Source organism: Coturnix japonica, chromosome 25 (assembly GCF_054131305.1).
Source record: "Coturnix japonica strain WE chromosome 25, WE-NBRP24, whole genome shotgun sequence".
NCBI classification, from domain to species: Eukaryota; Metazoa; Chordata; class Aves; order Galliformes; family Phasianidae; genus Coturnix; species Coturnix japonica.
Genome location: NC_140687.1, coordinates 578,909 through 597,640, shown reverse-complemented (window position 1 = coordinate 597,640; position 18,732 = coordinate 578,909). Strand labels below are relative to the sequence as shown.

Here is an 18,732-nt window from a genome sequence, read left to right as displayed (position 1 = left end):
ACAGTGAAACACCCTGAGACCTACAGCACTAAGAACCTGCTACCAGTACCACCAGGGAGAAAATGTTTGCCAAGCAGCCATCAAGTGCTTTTTCAAAGTTCTGCCACACCACATCCATCTTTCTTCCAGCTGCAGAGACCTCCCACCTTCTCACTCCATGAAGGGGATGGAAGATCCAGCCCCAGGCAAGTGGATGGGGTTAACCTGTGGATTCTTCTAGTGCCAGGTTTTAATCAAAGAGCTGGAGTTATGCCAGAGCCAGTCAGCTGTGGTGGTGGGTGTGTGAGAGTCTAGCACATCTTGATTATTAGGGCATTAAGAAAGCCATTCAGAATTTAGCGATCTCAAACAGCACTAAGTAGGGTGTTAGAAGATGAGCTAATGTTCCCTTTAATACCCATCTTGGTTCTCCTTTTCTTAATTTCTTTTTATTTTCTTCTTTTTTTTTTTTATTTTTCTTTTTTTTTTTTCTCAGACTTTACAAACCTGTATGAACAATAAAACTAGGTATTGTTTTAATAAGGGACTGCCTCTAAGACACGAGTTGCATTCTTAAAATGCTTTAAATGGCTATGGAGGGAGATGAAGGCCAAGCAGGAAGGACAGAGAATACAAATGTCCCAGGGATTGGACATGTGCTTGTGGGTCAGCATTGCCTGGAGCACCTCAGTGTCCATTTCCTCTGTCTTCAACCTACACAAACTGCTGCAGCTGGTCAGCTGGGAGTCAGGGCACAGTGCCTGACCTCGCAGTATCAAATACAACTTGGAATCTCAAGGGGGAAATAGTTGGAAAGGAATTCAAGAGGTCACTTAGGCTCTCTCTGTACTGACAACCTGAATAGTTAAATTATTCCTGGTTTTCAAAGTAATGTATATCCTTCCTTGGCACTCACTGTTAATCAGTGCTTGGTTACAAAAGACTGCAAGTCTTGTTCTGGAGCCAGCTTCCAATTTTTGCAGTGATTCTGTGATGTTCCCATCCTGAGAGCCTAGAAATGAGTTTACATTTATGGTTGTATTTGTTTGCACTGGGTTTTCTTCATTCTGTGTTTTGCTGAACATTTCCCCTAAGTGAAGATAAATGTCCTAATTTTTATGTGCTGTAACAGTCTCTTTAAAAGTCCTTTGAAAGGGAAAGCCCTTTCCTGATGTGTTTCCCCTCCCTCCAGTCTTGTAACAGAAGCCACAAGCATTTCCAAACAAAGCTTTTTACAATTCTCTTTCTATCTTTTCATCTCTATTTCATTATATGGCCTATAGCGCTCATTCCTCCTTTCTGCTTGTTGAGTAAGTAGTGAATAAATCACTATTTATTGGCGACCAAAGGACTGCTGCTGTGAAGTGAAACATTAACAGGGTGAGAGAGAGCCAGGACTGCTCAACAAGGTTCATCTTCAAGCACTACATAGCTGTGCTCATCTGGTGCACCCAGAGCAGAAGGAATGGCAGAGAGGGACCGTGAGCTGCAAACTGCAAAGGAAGCCCAAGCTGGTGAGAGAATTTCTTAAAACTCCTTTTGCTAAACTGAAGGCAAAAAGGCACCAGGAGTGATGAGAAGTTTCCCTGATGTGCCCAGGCTGACTAGTGACCCGCTAACAGGCACTTAAAGACAGTTTAGGTGCTTGATATTGTTAGTGTCATTGACTGACATACCTTTACAAGTTTGAGTCCCTAAGGACTAGTGAGTAGAACGGGGAGGCAGGACTGAAGACTTGTGGCATATTTTCTTGGTTGATCAAGTGAAACATTTGTGTTTATTTTTTTAAATTACTCTGGGATGAGTCTGCAGGTGAGTGGGAGCCAGTCTTGGTCTGTCTAAATAAGTTAAGCTGTGATCTTTTCTATAATGGAAGAACTGGAGAAAGGAATCTGGAGAGATCACCTTGTCCATCTGAAGACAGACCACAGCCTGAAGTGTTCCTGGCACAGCTGTAACTTTTTCTTAGGAAAAGAGGAGAGAAACAAAGATATGGTGAAAATACTATTAAAGGATGACCAGTGTGTGTGAATTCATAATGAGACTCATTAGAAAGAGACCAGTGTGGCTGAGCTGAAAATCAAGAAGGAATTGAACAAGATGAATGCAGACGTAAATGAATTGATCAGCTGAGTATAAACAGATTAATGTGTACAGCACTGCAGGATAAAGTACTGAGGATCTAAGAATTGTAAATGCAAAAGGAAAATGCAGATTGTCCTCCTGTGGATTTAGGGATCTGTAAAATGTAGAAGATTGACTCGAAGTTGTAAACTAATATATTCATGGAAACTTACAGCTATGCAAGGCATCTGGTAGCCAAGTTTTACATTGAAGCGTGGATCATCTTACAGGTTGTCCGCTTGCAGGAAGAACAATGCAGAAAAAATCTTACATAAAGCAAAGCAGTCCTTGCTTGCCAGTTGAAGTTGTTTAGAACAGGCTTTTCATGGAAATTCAGAAGAGTGAACATCAGAGGGGCACCTGATTCGTCTGCCAGCTCTGGAACAGGGCCTGACATATTCAGCCAGTCCCTAAGATGATATTAAATATCCAACATCAAGGACTGCCTCAACTGCGCCACCTTTCTGCCAGTGCTCCCACATCCTTGCAAGAGGGAAATTTGGACAAAAGAGGCCCCAGATCTTCTTTACTGAAGTCAGTTATTTTCCTCATCTTATTAATGAAGGTAGAGAATAGTTGATCTCCGTGTCATTTTTCCTGGGGGTAGCATTTGGCAGCCATTCCTGAATTTCATCTTATTCATTCCAGAGCCACAAGATGTTATCTCCCACATAAAAATTTTGAGTTAATGCCCTATTCTCCATCCCAGTTTTGGGCACAAGTGCAAGCAGCCTGCTGGCTGTGCTTTTGTTCTCTTTGCTCATGGAGAAGTTGGGAACCTGCATGTTTTCTACCTTCCCAGTTTGGTGAGAAAGTATTGTGAGAGGGATTTCCTGTTTGCCCACTGGATGGATATGAAGCCTCACTTGCCTTTTTAAAGATAATGGTGAAGCTTGTGCTACCTCTGACTCTTACAAGGAAGTTGGTTCAAAAACAATATCCACACCTTGAAGTGAATTTGATCAGGCTGTAGCAATTTGAGCACAACTGAAGCATCTGAATATTGTATATTGTGGCTTCTTCTTTCTTTTGTTGAAGACATACAAAAAGAACACAGCTTCCCTGGCTTCTCTCGATCAGCCTTTGTTTGCTCGTTTTCTAGTTCCAATAAGACTTTCATTTTCCTTCCTCTTTCTCCAGTATTTACAGCATTTCTAACGCCTTTTCTTATTGCCTTTTGTGTCCCCTGCTAGCTATAATTCATTTTGTGCCTTAGCTTTTCAGCCTCTATTGCTCCATACTCGATCTGTTTGTTTATACTCATCTTCAGAAGTGTCACCTTATTTCCATTTGTGGTACAATTCCTTTCCAATTCTCATCCCAGCCACACAGGTCTCCTATCAAGTTCTATTCAACTTGCATCTGAGTTGCTTGCACATATATTCTCCTTAACTCATTCTCACTGTTTGCTTTGACTTACTATTTATTACTACACATTTTTATTCTTTTTTCCCCCCTTTCTGTCTGAGAAAACCTTCCAGAAGATAATGGCCTAAACATCTCTGCACTGTATTTGACAAGCAGCACGTTAATTCTACTGACTGATACGTATATTTTTTTTCATGCTAGTATTAGAAAAATCATTTAGCTGGTGTAAAGCACAGGTCTGTGTACTCACAAAGGAAGCATAGCTGCAGGATTCTGAAGATAATATTAAGGCATCACATTGCATCAGCATGGGAGCCCTGCATGAGGGATGCTGAAACCTCTCCTGTCTTGCTTTTGTGTAATCCTTTAATAAACTTCACTGTGTTTGTCCTGCTCATCTGTGCATAGCAGAACACAGCAGGCTCCTACTGAGGCTTGGCTGGAGATGCTTTGGCAAGTAAGAGAGACCAACAGCTGGCTTGGAAATATTTCTGCTGCCTTCAGTAAGGGGTCAGATTGACAGGACTCAAGAGTATATGCTGGCCTGGTGTGCAGGAGACAGGACCAACTTGCACATGATCTGTTATTTGTGTTGCTCTTAGCCTTGAATATACTTTAAAGTCATTCTTGCCTGTGAAATGGGCTTAACAGAGATGTTCTCTGTGTCTTGTTAGCAAGAACTGAAGACAGGCTAAGGATCTGTGGTATGAGCAGATGCCTCTTTCCTGGTTTGTCAACTGCAAACCTGGCTCCATTATACCCAGCACTAGCAGCAACTTGGTGCTGGAGCTAGGGGTGAGTTTATGGAGACACTGGTACCAACTGCAGATCCTGGGTGTGATCTGTGCTTTTTCTGATAAGAAACAGGAGGAATATTTGGGAAATTGCTTTGAATATTTGCCTTTTAAAGAAGCCAAATGGAAGGGGAAGAAAAAGCCCTGCACTGCACCCAAAATGCCACAGAGCTGCAGCCACTCAGGGTGGTTTATGGGAAGGCTGTGAGTTTTGTTGTAACTGCAGGCATTGCTGGGGAGCAATGATAAGGATATTGATAAGCTGATAAGGAGCTCCCTGGATTCCCGTGGGAAGGGCAAATGAGGAGGGGACACCAGGGTGGGTGCCTGCTGGGAGCCGGGGGCTCCCTACCCAGCATAGAAAGCATTTGCATCATAGGGATCCCAGAGGTGGCCTTTTGTATATAAGGAGATGTTACAGCGGATTTGAAGCTGCTTCTGGGTGCTGTCTGTGCCCTCAGGATTAAACTGCCCCATAGGGGAAGTCAAGGATGTCCCAGGGAGTTGGTGTGGAAATGTACCCTGGTCCTGGAACAGCAAAGAAATGACTTAATACAGTGCAGGCACCTATGACATCCAGTGTCTAAGGGTGATGAGTGTTTCAGTGGTTATGACTTGGAGTAACATGATTTTTCAGTGGAGCGGGACCCCTGTGGAATGAACCTGACATTACCACAATGGAGGACAGATTGATGCTTTTCTCCTAAATCAGCAGGCTCTAGAGGTCTCTGGGACCCTGGATTTTTATTCGTCTCACATGTGTGCAGCATACGGGGCTGTGCTGGGTTGATGTGTGTAAGACAGCTGGGAGCATGCCAAGCAAACTGGAGGTCTGTGCTACAAAGTGCTCACAGCCCCAACCTGCAGAAGGTTTAAGCTGCACTCCCCAGCTCTTCCTGAGCTCTGCTGTTGTCTTTCTTTATGGCATCTCCCTCCCCTTTCTGCCCAGGGAGGTTGTGGATGCCCCGTCCTTGGAGGTGTTCAAGACCAGGTTGGACGGGGCCCTGGGCAACCTGATCTATGGGGTCTCTATGGGAATCTGTGGGGTCTATGGGGTCTCTCTGGGGATCTATGGGGTCTCTATGGGGATCTATGGGGTCTATGGGGTCTCTATAGGGATCTATGGGGTCTCTATGGGGATCTATGGGGTCTATGGGGTCTCTATAGGGATCTATGGGGTCTCTATAGGGATCTATGGGGTCTCTATGGGGATCTATGGGGTCTATGAGGTCTCTATAGGGATCTATGGGGTCTCTATGGGGATCTATGGGGTCTATGGGGTCTCTATGGGGATCTATGGGGTCTATGGAGTCTCTGTGGGGATCTATGGGGTCTCTATGGGGATCTATGGGGTCTATGGGGTCTCTATAGGGATCTATGGGGTCTCTATGGGGATCTATGGGGTCTATGGGGTCTCTATAGGGATCTATGGGGTCTCTATGGGGATCTATGGGGTCTATGGAGTCTCTGTGGGGATCTATGGGGTCTCTATGGGGATCTATGGGGTCTATGGGGTCTCTATCAAACTTCATGCCTGAGGCTGGAAATCTTCCCAGTCAACTCACCACGGCCACAGAGCACGGTGGGAGACGAGGCGAGAGGGGAGATGAACACTTTTCAGAGAACCAAATCCAAGGAAAGTTTGTTCACTTTTATTTCTGCAGGAGATGATCCCCCCCAAAGGAGATTTCCCTGTTCAGAAAAAATCTCCGGTGAGTGTTACAGCTCATTTACTTTGCTATGCTTTCTGCTCAGCTTGCTCTAAACATTGCAAGATCTCTCTGTTCTTTCCTCTTTTGTGCTCTGGCTAGAGACAAACACCCTTTCTTGCAGAGGGTTGAAGTAAGCGTTAACAACTCCATGCAAAACTTCCCTCCACTAACCTGATTAAGTTGACAAAGGGCAGCTTAAAGTGTAAAAATGAACTGCATCCTTGGGGAAAAATAAAAGTGAGGGTTTGCATTGCTGCCTTTTTCCTGAATTCCAGGAATGAAAATCCTGAATTTTTCCTTGCGGGAAAGGACTTCCTTCTGTCAATTGCAGGGAGCTGTCATGCATGGGTAGGAGGGAGCTGGGTTGTGCGTTTGCTTCCTTTGGTGAGACCATTGAGACAGGTTTCCAGGTGCTGCTAAGCAGGAGGAGGGATGGGGATGTTACCAGTGGTCCCTTTCACTCCAGGATTCAAGGGCTAAGCCTCCGCGAATCCGGCCTCCTCCAGCCGGGGCCCATTTAACTACACGTTCACACCAATATGGTGAATAGCTAAATGGCGTTTTATTGTGTGTGTTAGCGGTTTAAATAAGCCGCTATCTACTTCGTCTACACCTCATTACATATGCATAAAACCTTCTACATATGCATAACCAAGCAGGGGAAGGGCCTATCGCGTTACATCCCGAGTGTTCGTGCACGCCTAATGCAACATGGGGACTTTGGACAGGCCACTGATGTGTGTCCCAGAGCCTCAGCTTTACGTCTTTGGCTGTGAGTTAAGCCAGATTCATTGTTTGCTTACCTTGCAGCTCTTGCGTTTGTGTAGGTTTTCAGGCTAGTTCCAGCTGAGGGCTTGACACTAAATACCGTACACTATATTGGCTTTGGTAAGAAAGAGGCTTGTTTTGCACGTGCTTTGATTCACAGGACAGTGTGGTAGTAATTGCTCTTGCAGCCAGTTATGTCATACGCAAGCTAGATATTTAGCTGACTGTTTTAAGTACTGTGCAGGCATTAATTATTGGATATTCAGAGCTCATGTGAAATACTAATCTTAGTCCTATTTTGGAGCTGATCAGCAAGAGAGAGAAGTGAAAGCAAACAACTCTGCCACTGGCACTTTAAGGGATCCCTTATTTTCTCTCTCTCTCTTTTTTTTTTGTTTTGTTTTGTTTTTTTTTTTCTTCTTGAAGACACAGATCTATCAACTTCCACAATATTTCTAAGAGCTCCATAATCCTGCACATCCCAGGCTTACAGTGGTTAGCTAAGCACAGCGGTGTAGCTGTGTGATCGTCAATCCAGGTTTAGCCTCTTTGCTTTTGCTGGGGCTATCTGCTGAGCAAGGTCCTCCTCTGCAAAAGTGAGCAAACTGCAGCTGGCTCTTCCCATGGATGAAGGTTGCCCACTTTTGGATGTCCAGGCAGGCCCCATGCAGGTCAGTGATGTAGCAGAGAGAGCACCTGAGTGTTTCTGTGTGCGCTGATGCTGTCTCACAGCGTCCAGGCCAGACGAAAGTGTCCCTGCTTGTAAGTCCCTTGCTCAGCATTTGTAAGCAGTTACTTAAGGTGCTGGCTCAGGCACTGGGGCAGGTTTAGCTGTACAGTCTCTCTTCTTGCTCCCATTTTCCTGCTTGCAGACACTGATGTGTTGGAGGTGCCCATCCCAGAGCAGGAGCCACTGCCAGGGTTTCTGTCACTACAGGTCACAGCATGGCACGTTGTACCTCCTACTGATGCACACAGATCCTGCAGGGTTTGTGCACGGAGCAGTGATTTCAGGCAGCAGCTTTCCCTACACCTGGCTGCCTTGGCTTTGTGGAGTCCCACTCTGTATCTGCATCAAACGCTATTAATTATCAGAGTACTGACAACGAGGTCTGGGAAAGAGTGGAAGAAAGATATCCCTGTTATGTCATTTTATTTCCAAGTTCAAAAAATGCCACAAAGTAACCAGAGGAAGCATTATTTCCTCCTTATGGCTTTTCCTCTATAATATTAAGAACGTGTTGCGGGAGAGCATTGTGCATTTGTGCATTTGCAGTTTCTATATGCTGCCATTTTTCAGGCTGGTCTAAAAGCAGGAGCCCTGGGTCCAGTTTCCAAGGGAGCACCCTCTGTGCACTCTGTCTTGGTAGCCATATGCTGAGCATGACAGCTTCAGCACAAACGATAAATGAAATGGATAATTACATCTTTATTCAAGTGAACCCAAGGGTTTCTTAATAACAAGGCATTCCATGAATAGTGAAAGTATTTCAAAAATCACAAAAATATCACAGATGCTGGGTTAGGGAATGGAAATGGGTTTAGTTACAGTGTTGTGTTGTTTTTGTTTTTATTTTATTTAGCAAACAGTTTCTTCTCTTCTGTGGTCCTCGTATAATCTTGAGTGAGACACCATGATTAGCTAGTCATCTAACCTAGGAGGCATTGCTTTGGGAATCCAAATAAGCTCAAGTCTCGTGGTGGAATAAACCTCAATAAACACATCTATCTTCTTATCTGTGTTTGCATTTGAGACTCTGGGAAGTAATAGAGGAATTCATTACTTCTGACACAAGGTACAGAAATGCATACGAAGAGTTCATCTCACCATACCACGGCTGTTTAAAACTTTGGATGTAAATGCAGATGACAGTATTACACCCCCGTCCCTCGCCCCATGTATGGCCAGCCTGTCTCTCCCACTAATTGGCAGAGCTGTGAAATCTTGCTGTCCTTGGTGGGAGGCAGTGGAGATAAGCAGCTTCCAGCAGCTCCCAGCTGCTTAGCTGGGACCACCGTGGGTAGTAGAGGGATGGGGGCCTGCACAAGGTCACGCTAAGACCTGGCTGTTCAGGTGCCTTGCACTTCATTTGGAAACAGCAGATTTTCGCTCGAGTGAAGTTGATGTCAATAAAAAAGTAGCCAATTTCAGACAGGTTTGAGAAGTGCATAGCTCTTTTGTTTGGTTTTTGTTTAATGAATTGAATTGTCCATAGCTCTGCCAGCATTCTTGGGATAGGAAATAGCTGCCGTGGCTGAAGCTCTGCTGCAGTAAATGCAGTGGTGCAGTTTGGTGTAAATGAGGTGCAGAGACTGAGGGCAGTTGACACTGAGGAAGAAGCAGCTCTCTGGGTGCTGGGGGAGGCAGCAGTTTCAGGGGAGAGCAGTAACTCTGTGTGAAGTATAGATAAAAATGCATCTGAAGGTGTATTTTGCGTCTCAGTGGGATGTTACGTTGCAGCAGAGAGGCAGTACAATCTTTCCAAAGAAGTTTCTAGAGCTTAGGGCATAGCAGATGTTGGCTGCTGGCAGTTCTGGAGTCCCTTTGCTGTTCCTTATGGGGTCCACACCTGCCAGGAGGGTTCATAGGGAACCCTAACCAAAGCAAGATGGATGTGTGGCCTCCTTACTCCTTTGAGTCCAACCTGCAGGTTAGCCAGGCAGCACTGAGCACCTGGCTTTCAGACTGGACTCCTCTCTGCTGCCCGGGTGCTGTGTGGATGTGTTGCTGGGGTGAAAACTGTCGATAAGCTGATATGTTCTACTTTAATTCCTGTAGAAACTCTGTGGCTCCAACTACCCCCCTGAGCATCGCCTTCATTGTGGTGAATGAGTTCTGTGAGCGCTTCTCCTACTATGGCATGAGAGGTATGTGGCCCATGGGAAGAGACTATCCGATCCTTGGGTTTCTGTATATGATGGCCTGGCGTTCCAGAGTTCTGCTGTATATGGTCTCAGTTGTCTTTCAAAATAAACTGGTATTCTGGGATATAAACATGAACAGCACACCCTGATGTTGAAGCTAGACCTGTTTTAAACACGAATTGGGACTAGAGACCTCCAGTGTTGCTTCCAGTCTGAATTTTTTATATCATTCTTGGTCTCAAACCAGTTTTTCCAGCATGTGATGTCTTTCAGTTGTGTGCATTCTGTGTGTCTTTGAATTGAATCATATAGGCACCTAATTTGCAAATAGAAAATATGCATAAACAGAACTACAGGTTCAGGTGTGATAAGCTAGAAAATATATTTTCCAGCTAAACACAAATGCTTATGAGCAGGGGAAGCCTGATACTCACATACCTCATTTGAGCTTCTCCTGTGTCAGGGATTATGAGGAATAGATCTGAAAGCACAGATCTTTCCACAGCAGTGCTCATAGCTGGTACGCAAGTCCTTGTTTTCCTTGTCACTGTGATGTAGCTTCCTGCTTACCCACAGAGACGCACATCAATTATCTGATGTGGTTTGCTTGCTTCCTTTTAGCTGTCCTGACGCTGTATTTCATAAGCTTCTTCCACTGGGATGAGAATCTCTCCACTGCTGTGTACCATCCCTTTTCTGCTCTCTGTTATTTCACACCCATCGTGGCAGACTCATGGCTGGGGAAATACAAGTAAGTAGACATTTCTCTAATTCAGACAGGATCTGTCTGCAGTGTACAGCCTGCATGAGATTCAGTGCTGCCCGCGCTTCTGATTTTGAGCTAGTTCGCGGTGCAGCAAAGACACACTTTTGACATATTAACAGCTTCTCTATGTTAACTGGTGAACAACTAATGTGTTTGCTCGTGCTGTTACACGCTCCCCTTTCACCCAATGACCAATAGGCAATGCAATTCAAATCAATAAATTAAATCATAGATCACAATGTTCCTCCCCTCTCCTTCCCCATGAACCTTGAGGAAACTAAGATATAGGGTGGTTAACCCTCAGCTTGCCAAGTTCTGTTGCTGAGATAGATTCAGAGTGGTAAGGAAGCAGTATTGTCCTCTTGATCTAGTAGTTTCAGATGAAATGTCACTAGCTGTACTCACATACGCTTTCTCAGTTTAGGGAATGCATGAACACAACCATTTTTATCCCAGAGTAACCTGGACTCAGACAAATCATCTCCCTTAGTACAAAACCAGCTAAACTCTCCCTGAGAAAATTAGGGACTCTTCCCTTAGGCTGATAATTTGCAGGCAGGGCCACCATCTGACCCAGAGTGGTGGTGAGCAGCTGTACACAGGCCATTCTTTCCTTGGCACTGTCTGCTCTCTGCCTGAGGAGTCTTGCTGTTAGTGATGAAGTGCAGCTGAACCCTTCCCTATAGGTCTAAGCACATCTGGCAGTGTGAGTCTCTACATGGACAAAAATGGCTGCAATATGCCTTTGTAGCAGAAAGCTCTTCAAGAGATATCACTATTCCTTTTTTTCTTTGTGCTTTATTTTAGTCATTTTCTGGAGTGAAATCAACCTACACACACACACACACATTCCTTTTTTTCTTTGTGCTTTATTTTAGTCATTTTCTCGAGTGAAATCAACCTACACAACACACACATACGCAAAGTTGGCTTGTTTTTTAACTTCATTAGTCGTCTGTGAATACTCATTGCTGTTTGAGGATGGATATCCATCTTGCAGCGTAATGTTGTGAAAAAATAAACCATTAGGCAAACTTTTGTGCACTAGGCAAGAGGTTTTTCCCGGAGTAATCCCCTGGTCTTTATAAATGGTAGTTTTTGCTGCAATAGCTAAACCAATCCTAAGAACAAGATAACAGATTAGAGGAGCTCATGGGGCTTCTTCTAGATTCTCTTTCCTAACAAGTCCTTCCATTCTCGCTTTGAGCATTTTGTCTGCACATAAATAAATAAATGTGTTGATCTCGAAGACAATGAAGCAATGTAATGTACTCAAAAGCCTGACCCTTCTGGTCAGATTTCCTGCTCACACTCACCAAGATGTGGGAAGCAGATAGATGAGCTCAGTCCTCCAGAGGTGCTTGAGATTCAATTCAGTCTTGTAACAGGAAAACCACACTCCTAATTTGGTTGTAGTAATCAGGTGGGTTGAAAGCGTGCAGCAGTCCCTATGGATTCCTTCCAGCACAGTTAAGTGCATTCTACAAACTGCCAGTTATTAGTAGTCTGGAAACTGAGTTGGACCTGAAGAGTACTCATCTATTTGCAGTGTAGAACATTTAGCTTATTCTACCCAGCAATCTCCCCAAAGAAAGTAGCATCTATGCTTCCCTAATCTCAGCCCATTTGCCTATCTCCTTTTTCCAGCATGCAAAATGTTGATGTGAAAGTTATAGCTGTCTGCAGTACTGGGGATCTATAATTAATCTATATTAATCTATAGAATAGAATATAATCTAATATTCTAAACTATTCCTTGTGCATCAGCCAAATAGACCTTTCATATCAGGAAACACAGGCACACTCTGTTTAGAGACTGTACATCACACAGCACCTTCAGTCACTGCTGTTTGCTTTGCTCGCAGGACTATCATCTACCTCTCCATTGTGTATGTGGTTGGCCATCTGATAAAGTCAGTCGGTGCAATTCCATCCCTTGGCAACCAGGCAGTTCACGTGTAAGTAGCAGCTGAAGCTGAATGTTCTCGTAGGTTGCAATGGTAGGTGGTTTACCCACTACTGTCACTTGTTTCGCCTCCATCGGGCCAGCAGTTTGGAGGGGAAGTGTGAATTCACCAGGAAAAGCTTGGAACAGTCACCAGGACTGAGCCCTTTGATACAGGGACTTCTGATCATGCCTCTCTGCTACATTATGCTACTGGAGTTTGGTCTCTTCCATTCAATTGCTCATACAAACTCCTTTCTTCCTCATTTTCTCATTGCTATAGCTGTCCAGCTCAGCAATGTGTACATGGGAAGACTAAATCCTAAATACACTTTATTTATTTATTTATTTATTTTTTAATGTGTGACAGAGGAATTATCTGTGTTACTTAGAATCAGAGGATTGCTCAGGTTGGAAAAGACCTTAAAGATCATTGAGTCCAACTGCAGCCTAACCATACTGCCCTAACTAACAACACTCTGCTAAATCATGTCCCTGAGCACCACGTCCAAATTCTCTCAATTAACCACCACATGTCCAGTGGTCAGTGAGTGATTGGAGACATATGGGGAGTGCTCCCACAGATCGTTTGATGAGGGCACCCAGACAAGGGAGGTGAGGCTTGGACTTTCCCTGTGAAGGACAGTGATCCAGCTGAGGCAGTGAAGGAGTCTCATCCCTTGACAGAAATCCTGGAGATGAAATGGGATTCAGCTCCCTACACACCCACAGGAGCTGGGATTCCTCAGGTTCAGTTCAGAAGTGCACAAGGAGTTGCCTGCATGTGAGCTCCTGCTCTGAGTCCTCGGTCCTTCTGCCGGGAAGCAGCTGCTTACACACAGACAGATGTGTGATGCCCACCATGCCTGGGCTGCTCCTGATGTGTGCCAGTGCTTGTAATCCGTGTGGGAAGTCCCTGAGATAGACACCTCTTTCCTGGGCATCAGATGAGGGCCAGAGAGGGGATAGCACCGGCTGTCTGGTGAATTCACATGCAGCTGCAAGAGCAGCACAGGGCCTTCAGCAAAGCCATGCCTATGGTGTGTCCATGCTGCTACGTCACCTCCAAGACCCACAATCGCTCTAATGTCTGTGTGCCACCTTCTGCACACTGATACCATAGATGAGCTATCCAGTCCAGTTATGTCCAGTGATGCTTTTCAATTAGGATGATTACTTCTGTGGTTTTGCACTAATGCAAACACCAACACACAATAAGCTAGAAATCTTGGTAGAGCTGCAGGCCTGAGCTCCTGTTTGGACCATGGGCACACAGTTTAATGGCTTCCACAACTGCACTGTAGAGCAAGGGGGATACAGAGTCTTTAGGATGGATGGGCGAGGAGTCAAGGAAGGGCGACTGCCCTCTGTGAGAGTGCACTGAGCTCTGCCTGGGGAAGGAAAAGCAGCCAGGTCAGAGCTAATGGAAATGGCAAACAGAGGAGACCATCAGTGTCTGTTCCTGGCTTCTTGATCATAGAGAGCAATTGGAAGGTGCCCTCTGCAGACACATGGGTTTAACATGTTGTCAGGCCATTGTCCTCTTTGGGAGCCTTTTTCACTCCAGTATCTGCTGCAGGGACAGCACAGCAGGGCATGTGCCATCCAGCAGATCCGTGGAGAGCACAGATGGGAGATTCTTGACCAAGCTGTGGAGGAACCAAAGTGGAGAGATTCTCTGCTGGATCTCATGCTCTCCAGCATGGAAGGTCTGGTGGGAATTATAAAGGTCAAAGGGGCATCAGGCCAAGTGCAAGATGCTAACGTATCTCTTTTTATTTATTTATTTATTTATTTTGAGGGTGTAAGCTTAGAAGATGTTCATAAATGTCAATAAAATTGAGACAAAGGATTGAAGACAAAGATCAAAATCAATGAGAACGTGTTAACCCTTCTCAACATGAGAAATTCTCATGAGTCTTCTTCCATTTTAAGTTGTAAATATGAATCTTTGAGGTGATTTGATGTCCTTTTTTCCTTTTTTTTTTTTTTCTTGTTCTTTTTCTGAAACTACGATGTTTTCCAGAATTGTTTTTGCTGGGCACAAATGCCTTCAGGTTCAGAGACACAGACAGCGGTGCCAGTGCCAATGACCTGTGTCTATAGCCTGGCGCCCGCCGCTGATTTTCCCTGCTGCCTATTTGATGTCCCTCATCCTCCAGGTGTCTCCAGTTCTCCTCAGTAAATGGCCGTGGTTAAGGGCATGTTTTCAGCAGGCCATTTAGACACACGCTCCTGTCACAGCCTGCCAGATTTCCCCATCCCTTGTCTTTGTTCAGTCAGATACCTCCCAATTATCGGTCTGATTTCTGACTTTTAGGGGGATGACTCAAGTTTGCTCCATCTCAACAAAGTCTGATGGACTGTGTTGTCAACTCCTTCACCGTGATTCTATCCCTTCCTATCTTTTCATTTTCTCTTTCTTTTTCTTTTGCTATGTCGTTTTCTTCTCCTTTTCCTTTTAATTTTCCTTTTCCTTTCATTCTTTATCTTTCTTTTTTTTTTCTTTTTCTCTTTCTCTTTCTCTCTTTTTAATTTTTCATGCTCAGTGTGTGAAATACTCACAAGTCCTGTTCAATTTTACGTTGATACCTCCCAACTCCCTGGCTGATCTATCCCAGGGAGATTACTGGAATTTTCTCCATTCCTCAAAAATCTGTTCTCAAGTCCTTCACCGTGATTTTATCTATCCCATCCTATCTGTGTCTAGCTCATTTCTCGTGCAAATATTCCCTAAGAAAGATAAACCTCAATAGAAGCAGCTTGGACATGGCATGCAATTGATCACTGTGTTTTTCTGTTCATTCAGTTGCATCACCTTTCCTTCTGTTTGTTGGCCATAAATAAAGAGAAATCTTTCTTTTTCTGTGTGCAGCTGGTTCTCTGTGGAAAGCCAGTGGGAGTTGGTACAAAGGAGGTTTAACACTGAGCGGGTGACGGCAGAGGAGAAGAGTGATGTGAGGAAAAGTGATGCAAGTCCCATGGGGCCAATGTGAGTAGAAGAGGGGTGGGGAGGTTGAGGAGGAACTTTGTCCACACAGCAACAGAATAGAACTCATTGGGGACATCCTGCATTGACATCAGTTGCAAAGTGCTTCTTTAACTTCTTGTATAAAACAAACTATAAATAAACAGACAATAACTGCATTTTGGATTCTTGCTCTTTAAGCTCTCTCCATTTTGCTGAACACGTTCTGAAAACCTGAAGAAGACAACAGGAAGGCACAAGGCACAAGAGGTTCTTTAGTTAATAATGGGCCCCAGGGTGCATTTGGTGCTGAGTCCATCAACCTCCAGTGCAGAGAGAAGTTTGCATAAAGTACTTGGCAAGACCAAGTCAGAAGTAACAGTGAAGTTTCTTGGAGTATTAATGGGCCCACTGAGGGCCATTACCAAGCAAGCTTCCCAAGGCACTAGTTAGAGCAGATAATTGGAAGCCATGACTCCAGTCAGGCAAAGGCACTGGCATGGTGGCTCTGATGCTAAGAAAATCCTTCTTTGTCTTAAAAAGCAAACAGGACAAGCCCTGATTCCCAGACCCTTGGCATGGAGATCCTGTCTCTCATGTTGGCTCAGGGCACTTCCTGTGGCAGTGAGTTGGAAATCTATATGATGTTAAGTGAAAGACATGGGAAGGGAAGATCCCAGGCTCTGCATGTGTTGCAGAAATACTGTCAAGTTCATAACCCACATGTGCCCTGTGTCTCATCACAGGATGTGGGATGTGAGAAGGGCCCCATCTGAACAAGCAGTCAATCCCAATGTAACTCTGAATCTCTGATCTCTCAGTTCCAGTGCCCTCCTGTGCACACTCCCCCATAGTTTGATGCACTTTATCTTCTGCGGTGCCCAGAAGTGCACCCAGTGCTCCAGGTGAGGCTGCAGCAGTGCAGAGCAGACAGGGACGACCCTTTCCCTCACCCAGATGGCAATAACTTACTTGATGCATTTTATGGGACCATTGGCCTTCCAGTCAGCTGTCATGACTCTTAACTTACTTAGATGCAATTGAAATGAGAGCCCAGAGCATACTAAGGTGTCATCATTGAAAGAACGTAGGTGTTCCATAGCTTTGAAATGCCTTGGACTCCAGAGTATGCCAGGGATGGAGCAGAACAGAAGATTTGCCTCTTCTGTAGTGAGCTCATCCATTTAGTAAGCAGAATAACACTACATGCTACATGGGGACAGTTGCTCTACTCTGCTCTGCTCTGCTTTGCTCTGCTTGCAGGGGAATGGAGCGGGGGGTTGCTCTCATGTCACTGCAGATAAACTCACTTTCTCTTTAACCCTTTTTCCTCTGTGAACTATTCCACTATTTGTACCCTCAGATACACTTCCACATTCCCTCAACAACACTTCTGTGGGAATACAAGAAAAGCTGTTCAGAGCAGCAGCTGTGGAGCAAGATAAACAGCATGGGAACCAAGGACACCTCTGCAAGGAGAAGAAGAGTCTCACAGCTCTGATTGGTTATGTGCCTGCATGGACAGTTGAAAAGTGTTTTGTAGAATGCTTTGTTGACATGTAAGATGTTTGGGAAAGTTGTAAGGGCGGATGGGAAAGTTAGAAAATAACAACTTGTGAAGGTATATAAGGGATGTGAGAACTTGTAATAAACGATTTGGATCGTTCACATCTGAGTCCGTGCCGAGTCGCTGCACACTTCCATATGCCATTAACAATTATGCTTTCTTATACCATAAGAACAGTTTGTCAAACAATACAGTTCTTCAGTTCCATAAACACCGTTAATACCATATATCTTTCCATTAACAGTTAGTATTCTTCAGTGATAAACACCTTGCCACAGAACCAGCACTGACTGGCCCTCCTCCCTCTCACGCTTCCTCACAGGCAGAACATAGTATTACGTAAATGGGTTGACACTCATTAAATAGAATAATAAAAAAGGCTTTTGAAATTACGTTAAGAATAATATGAAGACTAGTGAGACTGTGGGTCCCTACTAAGTGAGAGAGGTGTTCTGGTAATGGGGGTTGTTGAGAAGGTGGAGATACTGAAGGCCTACTTTGCTTCTGTCTTCAGTGTAAAAGCTCTCCTTCAGGAATCCCAGACCCTGGAGCTTAGTGAGAGAGTATGGGGAATGGAGGACTTGCCTTTAGTCAAGGTAGAGTTGGCCCGTGAGCGCCTAGGCCACAACAATATTCAGAAGAAAGTACATGATATGTGGAAAAAGGGTCTGACCACTTGGGAACAATACAAGAATGTAGTCAGGGACTGCAGAGATGCGACCAGGACGGCCAAAGCCCACCTGGAGTTGAATCTAGCTAAGGAGATAAAGGATAATAAAAAAGGCTTTTTAACATACGTTAACAGCAAAAGGAAGGCTAGGGAGAATGTGGGCCCCATACTAAGTGAGGGGGCCGCTCTGGTAACAGGGGATGCTGAGAAGGCGGAAATACTGAACGCCTTCTTCGCTTCTGTCTTTAGTGAAAGGGCTCTCCCTCAGGAATCCTGGACCCTGGAGGTTGATGAAAGAGTCCGGGGAATGGGAGATTTCCCTTTAGTCAGGGAAGAGGTGGTCCGTGAGTGCCTAGGAAACATTAAAGTCCATAAATCCATGGGACCTGATGGGGTGCATCCGCGGGTGCTGAGAGAGCTGGCGGAGGTCGTTGCTGAGCCGCTCTCTGTAATCTTTCAGAGGTCATGGAGAACTGGGGAGGTGCCTGAAGACTGGAGGACGGCCAATGTCACTCCAGTCTTCAAAAAGGGCAAGGAGGAAGACCCGGGTAACTATAGGCCAGTCAGCCTCACCTCTGTCCCAGGGAAGGTGATGGAACAGCTTGTGCTGGATGCCATCTCCAGACAACTGGGTGATAAGGAGGTTATCAGGAGTACCCAGAATGGGTTCACCAAGGGGAGGTCGTGCTCGACCAAGCTGGTGGCCTTTTATGAAGATGTCACTAGCTGGGTGGATGGGGGAGGGAGGTAGATGTAGTCTACCTTGATTTCAGTAAGGCTTTTGATACTGTCCCCCATGACATCCTTATAACAAAGCTGAGGAAGTATGGGATAGATGAGTGGAAGGTGAAGTGGGTAGAGAATTGGCTGACTGGCAGAGTGCAGAGGGTTGTCGTTGGCAGTGCGGTGTCTGGCTGAAGGCCTGTAACTAGCGGCATCCCCCAGGGGTCTGTACTGGGTCTGGTCTTGTTCAACATCTTCATCAACGACCTTGATGAGGGGATAGTGACCACCCTCAGCAAGTTTGCTGATGACACGAAGTTGGGAGGACTGGCTGACATGCCTGAAGGCTGTGCTGCCATTCAGCAAGACTTGGACAGGCTGGAGAGCTGGGCAGTAAGAAACTGGATGAGGTTTAACAAAAGCAAGTGTAGAGTCTTGCACCTGGGTAGAAATAATTGCATGCACCGGTACAGGCTGGGTGAA

At 45.1% G+C, this 18,732-nt stretch overlaps 1 protein-coding gene and 1 pseudogene across 2 annotated transcripts in view; both read left to right on the top strand.

The window, feature by feature from the left end:
- The window catches only part of LOC146756820 (uncharacterized), a 188,625-nt pseudogene that overhangs the window by 7,405 nt on the left and 162,488 nt on the right, over positions 1-18,732 (top strand). The gene's annotated exons all lie outside the window — the stretch shown is intronic.
- On the top strand, positions 4,186-12,403 carry LOC146756825 (solute carrier family 15 member 2-like). The gene is made up of 6 exons (XM_085523819.1): positions 4,186-4,266; positions 4,492-4,552; positions 6,253-6,325; positions 9,525-9,613; positions 10,232-10,361; positions 12,242-12,403. The coding sequence occupies exons 1-6, from the start codon at positions 4,186-4,188 to the stop codon at positions 12,336-12,338; spliced, it is 531 nt and encodes a 176-aa protein (XP_085379945.1). The 3' UTR covers positions 12,339-12,403.

Excerpts from the sequence above, each read along its gene's own strand:
- LOC146756825 (XM_085523819.1), top strand. The coding sequence starts at position 4,186 with ATGCCTCTTTCCTGGTTTGTCAACTGCAAACCTGGCTCCATTATACCC. Across the intron at positions 4,553-6,252 it reads AAGGAGCTCCCTGGATTCCC|GAATGAAAATCCTGAATTTT; the intron begins GTGGGAAGGGCA and ends CCTGAATTCCAG. Across the intron at positions 10,362-12,241 it reads TCATGGCTGGGGAAATACAA|GACTATCATCTACCTCTCCA; the intron begins GTAAGTAGACAT and ends CTTTGCTCGCAG.